The 9081-nt window shown below is 52.3% G+C and overlaps 1 protein-coding gene across 1 annotated transcript; it reads right to left on the bottom strand.

Moving 5' to 3' along the window:
* On the bottom strand, window positions 1-8739 carry MESD (mesoderm development LRP chaperone). Its single transcript, XM_026510585.4, has 3 exons — window positions 8491-8739; window positions 2981-3213; window positions 1-1341 (listed from the first exon to the last, which is right to left on the bottom strand). Exons 1-3 carry the CDS (start codon window positions 8692-8694, stop codon window positions 1074-1076), a joined length of 705 nt encoding a protein of 234 aa, XP_026366370.2. The 5' UTR covers window positions 8695-8739; the 3' UTR covers window positions 1-1073.
* Window positions 8740-9081: the final 342 nt, after the last annotated feature.

The following is a 9081-nucleotide window of genomic DNA, read 5'->3' as shown; positions in this document are numbered from 1 at the left end:
TGCTAAGTGAACTTTTTTTTTCTTGGAAACAAATGAACAGGAGCTTCCCCTGGGAGGAGGCAGTGGCAGGGGTAGGCACAGACTTGTCACTTTGTACCTTTCTTCGGCTGTAACATTTGGAACCACGTACATGTGCTATTTTTAATGTTAAAATCACAATGGAAGTTTTGTACAAATAATTTTAGTTCTTAAAAATGACACCTGCATATAAATTCTGTCAGTCTTAGCAGAGTAGGCCTGACGAATGAACACTACCCGACAGACAGTGTCATGTTAGTACCATACAGAACACCCCAAATTTAGGCACTTCGTCAAAGAAAAATGTTCAGGAATGAATGAGGTCACTGAGTCTTCTGTCCCACGTGCTGACTCCTGATCCCCACCCTTCAGCATTGTCACATGACGTGGCACGCTCGACTCCGGCATGGCCGCCCGCATGAGGACAGGACAGACAACTCCTGACCCGTACAGACCGCATAAACCCAGACAGTACCGAGAACCCCTATGAGGATTCAAAGTGAAGGCTCAGGAGCTCCAAGCTACAAGATTTTCTCTGCACCGATGTGAGGGGTCAGACATCCCGGCGTCCTGATCGCACATTCAGACCCCAGAGCGCCACGCAGGGCTCCCACAGAGCGCTTAATATCACAGTCCCAAAAACCACGAGTGCAGCCCGAAGAGCCCGGTCCCGCCAAGTCCATTTCTGTCTGACCAGAACGCAGTGGTCCTTCAGTTAACAGAAAGGAAGGAAGCACGGACACGAGCCCCTGGGTCAGGGCCGGCGCGGCGAGGGGAGTGGGGCCACGGAGTCAGTGACGCCCCCAGACAGAAGGCAAAAGCAATAGTCGGGTTTCCACTTACAGTGATTTTATAGTAAACGCGAATGGGTCACTGTCCAATGTGAATCACAAGACCTCTGTCCTCTTACTTGAAGCCTCTGAGACAGTACCTCCACGTGGGCCCCAAACTGATCCTACAGCAGAGCCTCTCCAGAAGAAAGCAGGGTGTCCTCGGCGAGTGGTGCCCGCGCCTGCCCCGCCCGGGGGCTCCTCCGAAGGGGCCGTGGTGGCCACTCACAGCTCCTCCCTCTTACTCCCAGCTCGATTGTCTTCCTTTGTAGCCTTGGCAGCCCGAGACTTCGGGTCCCCCTCCTGCTGCTTCTTGCCCTTCTCTTGCTTTGTTTTATTTTTCTCTTTGCTTCCCCCCCCTCTGCCGGGGTACACCTGCCCCTCCAGGGTTACATCGGCACACCTGTCTTGGCTGACCAAAAAGTCCTTGATCTCCCAGGCGTAGCTCCCATCACGAAGCATGAAGATTGCACGGTCCGATCCCACGATGAACCTTGACAGAGACACGCGATCATATGGTCAGAACACACTAGCAAAGCACTAATAGGTCAGAGCCTCTCTGTGGCTTGTGACCAGGAAAAATGCCTCCCAAATTCAACATGACACAGAACAAAAAAACGTAGTTTTCAAGGTCTAGTAGCTACTGACATTAATGTTCAAAAACAATTTCACGCCTCAGCTCAAATCCCAGAGACACAGAGCTGGGCTGTGTCGGTGTGGAAGCCTGCGCCAAGAGACAGCGTTGGCCAGGGGCCTGGGGCACCGCCGCCATGCGGCGGGAGGCGGCTTCCACTTGAATCTGTTCTGCATTCTGAGGTGCCTGGTGGAGGTTTCTTCTGCCAAGAGCCTTCTGCTGACAAAGGCTGAAAACCACGGGCTTAGGCCGGGTCACTGTAAGGGGCCCGTGAAGGGTCAAAGAAACACTCGGCCACTGGGCGGAGGTCCCAAGTGCAGAGGTTAACATGTACGCCAGCACTGAGCAGGTTCCAAGGGGCGAAGAGGAGCAGAGTGAGGCCTAGGAAGCCCACCGGTGCGGCCAGGGGCACAAAGGCCTTGTCCCTGAGGGCCACACCCCACCCCTCGGAGGGCAGCGGGGCTCTGATTATTCCCCTGTTGCCCTACGCGTCTGGTCAAGCTAATGAAAGCATCACACCATCGCAGACACTCCCTAAGTGTTCCTTCATATTTTTTCGTTACTCTGTATTTCCTCAACTAGGACATTTGAAGACCTTGAATTTCAAGACCGTTATGGAGGAGAAAAAAGAAAATTCCTTAGCATTGCATCTGAGGGCCGTGCTGAGCTACGAGAACCCCACCCTTTCACCTTAACTCAGCAGTTGGCTCCAACCCTGAGTGTGAATGCTGCCCCACAGAGAGGGACCCCCCAGGGGGACACACAGTCAAGCTGGGGCTCATTTGCTTGCACAGGCTAACCTGTCCCATCTCACTCAGATAAAGGAACAATTAAAGCCACCATCACGGGGACGAAAGGCACAGCACAGGGCCTGTGGTCAGTGGCACTGTCACACCGAGGTATGGTGACAGCCGGGAGCCACACCCTCGGGGAGCAGAGCACGCAGCTGATGAACCGCCATGCTGCGCACCTGAAACTCATGTAACATCGTGTCCGCTATACTCCGACAGCAAAAAGCTGAAGATACAAAGATAAATAAAACTTGAGCATCAAATGAGATATTAAAAAAAAAGCTTGCTGGCTATGACCAATAATAAATGCTCTTCCTAAAAGAAAGAAGAAATAGAGATTAAGAAGAGGGAGAAATAGACATTAAGAAGAAAGCTGAGGGGCACCTGGGTGGCACAGAGGTTAAGCGTCTGCCTTCGGCTCAGGGCGTGATCCCGGAGTTATGGGATCGAGCCCCACATCAGGCTCCTCTGCTATGAGCCTGCTTCTTCCTCTCCCACTCCCCCTGCTTGTGTTCCCTCTCTCGCTGGCTGTCTCTCTCTCTGTCAAATAAATAAATAAAATCTTAAAAAAAAAAAAAAAAAGAAACCTGAGACAGGAAAGGCCGAGGGCCCGAGGCAAGGACTGCCAGAAAGGACACGCGGCTGTGGCCACAGGAGAAGGCCCAGCACAGCCTGTGATGTCCTCAGCCGGCCTGCTGGGGCTTTACCTCTGAACATCGTAGTTGGCATTGAAAAGACTGCCCTGCCAGAGGCTGGTGATCTCCTCTGTCTGCTTTTCCGTGGGGTTTCCGGACACCGTGACAAACATCATGAGCGTCTTCCCCTTCTTGGTCATCTTCAGGATGCTCTCGGGCCTGCCAGGGTCTATCTGCGAGAAGTCGATAGGCGCCGAGGGTCTTTTGTGCTCCGGGAGATCGCCTTCCTCTATGTCGTCGTCCTTCTACGAGAAGAGAGCACAGAGCACGTGTGTCACCAGAAGGTGCTTGCCAGCCGGCAGGTGCAGGCCGACGACCGAAGTTCTCCCAGGAAAAAGGAGACCCAGGAGCTTCCCTCCTCTACCTCTAGGCAAAGCCCAAGTCTCCAGCAGGACTTAGCACCCATCACTCCAGGTCGCCAGAGCCCGTGTGATGGCTTAACAGCTCCTTCCCTCTGGAACAATCTACCCAGCACGGTAGACTGTAAAAATGGCCACACTCTGGTTCGGTCCTACCATGAGCTGCGACACAGCAATGAAGACGTGTCCCAAACCTCAAAAAGACAAGACTGAGTGACGGAAGCCGGGCACAAAACTCATACATACTATAAGCCTGTGATTTAAAGTTCAGGATCAAACACAATTAACCTAGGATGACAGAAATCAGGAACAGTGGCGGCCCCTGGGAGGCGGAATGAGGTGGGGCTGACTGAGAAGGGACACAAGGGAACTTTCTGAGGTCATGGGAATATTCTCTATCTTGATGGTGGCGTGGACGATACAGACATAGCCATTTGTCAAAATTCATAGCACTCTACACTTAAAATCTGCATTTCACGTATATCAACGTTAACTAAATAAGAACTGTAAGCAAATACTCAGTTCTAGTTAGTAGGCTTGGTTTTCGCAGTGGTGTGAACTAGCAATTCTCAAACCAGATCCATGAATTCCAGGCTTCCGAGAATGAGTAAATATATTAAGGATAATGACAGCCCTGTTCTTCACTTTGGGGAAGGGAGTTCTAACCGTGGAAGGGGAAGAATACACCCTGTGGTGTTAGGCTGGAACTGGGAGGCATCACGACTTCCCATAGGTAGGCAGGCAAGTAAATAGATCGATAAATAAAGATATTTAAAAACCAGAGTTCCTTGGAGAAAAGACTAATAACTCCAGTCACAAAAAGAAATGAAGTACTGGTAGGTGGCCCCTAAAAACACTATGCTAAGTGACAGAAGCCACACACAGAAGAGCACGGTGTATGAAGCCACTGGTGAGATGCCCAGAACAGAACAGAGATTAGTGGCTGCCTGGGGCTGGCTGGAGGGTTGGGAGAAGTGGGGGAGGGGGAGTGAAACGAGATTTTATTTTTGGGGTGATAGCAACGTTCTAAAATTGAGAGTGGTGATGGCTGCACGACCTTCTAAACACACCATTGAAATGTGCACTTTAAATGGTGAATTGTATGGCAAGTGAATTCTCTCTCGATAAAGCTGTTATCGAAAAAACCAGAAAACTGACCAACCTAAAATGAAACAAAGCTCCTATATCACTCTTCGCGGTCCTCTTGACAAATCACCAAGGACATCAACAATAATGTACTTTTAAAATATTTTTAATAAAAGATGAGCCCAAGAGACGTCTACAGTAGTGCTTGGAGGCGATCCCCGTTTATTCCAGACTTGAGACCTAGTGTTAGCTCCACCTACCACCCGGGTCACCTGCGAGAGGACTCCTTACTCCCCTGGGCCTGCCTCCTCAACTATAAAACAAAGGCAGAGCTAGGTGACCCCCAGAGCCCCAGCAGTGTGACTACAAATGACATACCAAGCTTCTCCTCAACTCTGCGACCCTCCCAACTGACCCCTTTCTCTCTCTTCTGCTTTGTGAGCTGATGGCCATCTGCAGTCAGAGGCACCTGCTGTCCCATCACAGGATCCTGGGCAGCTTGGAAAATCCCTTTCTTCACCTATAATGGGGAGAGGGGGAGGGCATCTCCCTCCGAGGGTTTGGGGATTTGATGACATAAAGACAGTAAGCACCAAGCAGCCTGTGCTGGCCCCAGTAATCACACCTCCAACCAACTACAGAAACCACACCGTCAAAATCACACAGGACCGCCTGGCTGCCAAATTTATGGGCTGTTTCTGTCTTCATTCTACTCTACTTCTCCGTAACATCGGTTATGGTCTCCTTAAAACACCTCAAGAGGTCATGAAATTAACTCAGGAGGTCACAGGTGGCATTTAATGAAAACTAAATAATCAGAAGTCTAGTGCATACAGCAAGGGTAAGGACTGTTTCAAGCAACTTTAATTTCCATCTTATAGGTTTATGTGTGTTTCAGTTACAAAAAGCGGGGGTATAATAGTACCCCAATGCAGCCACCAGTCCAGCAGTACCTAGTACCACGGCTTCCCTACCACAATCAAGCCCCTAGCCCCAGGCACTCCCCAGACCTAGCCCAGCCCTGCCTCTAGGCATTTTCAAGAGGCTTCCCCACTTCTCCACGGCTGAGTCAGATCCAGCAGTCACAAAGCTGAACTCCCCTTTCTTCAGATCCTTTTCTCGCTCCCGTGGTCCCTGACGATAACACTAGCTAGCATGTACAGAGCAGTCAGTGCCCAGCCTTCAGGACGGCCTTACAAGGCCTCCACCGAACATGGGGTGAGTGAGGCTCAGAGAAGACAAACAGCTCACTCAAAGTCACACGCCAGCAGGGGTGACGCTGAAGAGCACACCCACATTTCTGGCTCCAGAATCTGCCCCACACCTGCCCCCGCTGTTAAGGTGTCATCAAAGAACGGCCTTTGGTTTTCCTACACCAGTTGGGACTCAGCATTAAGTCTAACACAGCAGAAAGAGTTTCCTTTCCCCATCCCCACCCCACACACGTGGGGCAGGCCCCTTCATGGGACACCAATTCTCACACTAGTAGGAAGGAGTTGGGGGATGGATTTAGAGATCACCACTGGGGGAAGAAAAATCAAAGCCACGGGGTGGGCGGGGGGGCTCACGTTTGTGGAGTGTCTGCAAACATTAGCTCACCTGGTCTGCATGGCGCCCTGTGAAGGGGGATGTTTCTGGCTTTACGGTTAAGGAAAATGAGGGTCACAGTTACCAAGCAAACCCGTCCTTTCAGCACATCATGCTGTCTCCTGTCTGGTCACACAATCCACCAGCCACCAAGCTGAGCATACAATCTCTCACGTTTCTCCCGTCCACTCGGATCCTGCAGCTTCTGGCTTAATCCAGGCCCTCCTCATTACCTTTCTTTTGCACTTCTGTTCACCAGTGTGTATGGCACTGTAGTAAAATGGTTAAAAGAACAGGCCTGCAAGTCCAATGACAGTCTGAAATTCAGCTCACTTGCTGTTTGACCTTGGGCACGTTACTTTACCTCTCTGGGCTTCCATGTTATCATCTAAAAACAGGGTAAAAGCATTAGATGACTGAACGTGCTCAGAGTTGCCCTGTTAGCTAATGAAAACTCAGTAAATATTAACGAGGAAGTCGTTTCTGCCTTCAGATTCTCTCCCTGACCATCCATCCTAACCTTCGCCAACCAATCCATTTTTCTCATCATGATATCCCCTATTCAAAAACCTCCAACAGCTGATACATACACTCCAGGGCATACTCTGGAGCCTTTCAAGAGTATTATGACCACTGTGCAGTAACCCCAGGAAAATGCTCACTGTATCAAGTGAAAAAACGAACAGCAGAAAATTACATTGATGTTACGCTCTCAGCTATAGAACTATGTCCGCATACAGAGGGAACACGAGAGTGAATGCACATTGCCATCCAAAGGGAGGGATGGTCACATGTAAGCATTCCAGTGTCGTAGCATGTGGGTCATGCAGCTTTGCGAACTCATCAGACCCCAGAGCATTCAAGGTCCAGCCTGACCTGGTCCCCATGAATGTTCCCACCCTTAACTTCAGACCTAGCCTTCTCCAGCTAACCTACCTGATTCATATTCGCACAGCTTTCAACTGGAGTTTTGCTATCCTAAGTTCTTTTCAGGCTTTCTTAAAGCTGATCCTCCAAGTACTCTGGGGTGGGTACTACTAACACCTCTATTTTGCAGATAAGGAAACTAAAGTACAGACAGGATTTTCAGCAGCCCAAATTCACAAGTGGTCTGAGACCAGGCAGTCTGATTCCAAAGCCTGGGCAATTACCATTTGCACCATTCTGCCCCATTCCCATGTGCCCCACCCTCAGCTCCTGCAGCCCCGCTCCCACATACCCCTTAAGGTATCTAAAATACCATTTCCACCTTTTGAAAGTCCCATGACACTTTCTTCCTTTTTACAGAACTCAGCAATTCCTACTTTGTATTAGGGTTACTCGTCCTGTCTCCTACTATTCCTGATGGTGGGACTGCTCATCTCCACAGCACCACCTCTGTCTAGCTCACTAATACTAATACGTAGTATTTCCAGGGTAGGATTTCCTCAAGAGGTAGTGTTCTTACTTTGGGGGATCAAAACCTTCATTTACTCCAGTCCATAAAGAGATGGGAGACAGAAAGGGAGACAGTAAAGGGGGGAAGGAACTGCCGCACAGAGTTCCCTCTTCATCAGCAGGACACACACTCAAATCCACCCCAATCTCGCCATCAGCTGCAGAAAAATGTGGAAGTAGGAGTCTGCTTTCTTCTAGTCCATTCATCAGATGGTATTTTAAACTCTGAAAGCCTCTATCAGACACGACCATGCACACTAGATACCCACAAAATAAAGACATCAGCATGGGAAGGAGTAAAACCTCATTCTGCAGATAAGGAACCTGAGGCCTAGAGAGGAAGCAGGACTTGCCCAAGATTACACAGTGAGTAGAACCCACGTTTCTGACTCCACTCCACCAGCTATGCAAATCAGCCAGGACAATAGGACTGCTTCTCTAAAAAGATTACACACTCCAGTGCATTCAAGTAACGAACCAAAAAACTCACTCTCACGAAAACAAGTTTCTGCTCCTTTAAAAGAAATGTGAATTTCCTGAGAGCCACCTGCCTCTGCTTCCACCCTCACCCCCAAAATGAAGCCACCCCCCAAATTACAAAACTCTCGGCAAAGAATACAGCAAAACGAGAAGCCTGAAATCCTACTGATCTAGAAGATCGGATTAAAGCTGAGATGACCTTCTTAAAAAGATGACCCTCACCCTCCCACCCCCATTCCTGAGCAGAGTAGAAAGGTCTCCTTCCCCACGTGCCGGGCCCACTGACCACTGGGGGCCCCGCACGGGCGGCCCAGGCACCGAAGATACAGAAGGGCAGAGGCGTGAGCGGCCGCCCGGGACCGGCGTGGCCCAGAAAGCGGTGCAAGAGCGCCCTGGGCGGAGGATGGGGCGGGGGTCGGCGGCGGTTCGAGCGCGGCAGCCAGCAAGGACGCCTGGCCTGGGCAGAGGCCGTCAGGGCGCCGGGAGACACCCGGGAGGGGGTGCGGAGGGCGCCGAGAGTCAGAGACCCGGCCCGGGACGCAGAGAAGCACGAGGATGTGCGCGCGCGCGGACCTCCCACTGTTCCAGAAGGCGAGCCATGTCCGCATCGTTGTAGTCGCGAATGTCCTTCTTCTTCTTCCGCGGAGGCTGGCTGACCTCGCCGGGCGTCCCGGCTGCGCCCTCGGCAGCGGAGGCTCTGGGCGGCAGCGGCGGCAGCAGCAGGTCGGAGGCGCAGAGGAGGACCAGGGCCGCGCGCGCCCAGCCGGAGGCCGCCATTTTCGCCGCGCCGCCGCAGAGGCCAGAGGTGCGCGCGCCGCCTGACCCCGCCCCGGCCCCGCCCCCAGGCCCGCGCCGGCCTACCAGGCCCCGCCTCATACCCGCCTCCACAAGGCCCCGCCCCCGCGCCATCTTGGCCCCGCCCCGCCCCCGGATCCCTCCCGCGGTCCGGATGGGGCTCTCTGCCGGAGCTGGGTCATTGCGGATCGCCGGCGGCCCGTTTGCTGGCGGAGGCCTGTCCCTTTGTCCCTGACGCGCGAGCCAGGTCCACCAGCCCCTTCAGGACCTCCGGGAGCCCCGGGACAGCGCCTCGCGGGGCCTCCGTTTGTGGCCTGCGAGAGGAACGGGAGGTGCCAGTCCTGGGAGCTGCCTGGGCTCCGGGGAAGC

This window comes from Ursus arctos, unplaced genomic scaffold (assembly GCF_023065955.2).
Source record: "Ursus arctos isolate Adak ecotype North America unplaced genomic scaffold, UrsArc2.0 scaffold_28, whole genome shotgun sequence".
Lineage (NCBI taxonomy): Eukaryota > Metazoa > Chordata > Mammalia > Carnivora > Ursidae > Ursus > Ursus arctos.
This window is presented reverse-complemented; position numbering and strand designations above follow the sequence as displayed.

Coding starts and splice junctions, on each gene's coding strand:
- MESD (XM_026510585.4), bottom strand. CDS start 8,694: ATGGCGGCCTCCGGCTGGGCGCGCGCGGCCCTGGTCCTCCTCTGCGCC. Junction 3,214..8,490: donor GCCTTCTGGAACAGTGGGAG/GTCCGCGCGCGC, acceptor CTCTTCTCGTAG/AAGGACGACGACATAGAGGA. Junction 1,342..2,980: donor GCCAACTACGATGTTCAGAG/GTAAAGCCCCAG, acceptor GTCTCTGTCAAG/GTTCATCGTGGGATCGGACC.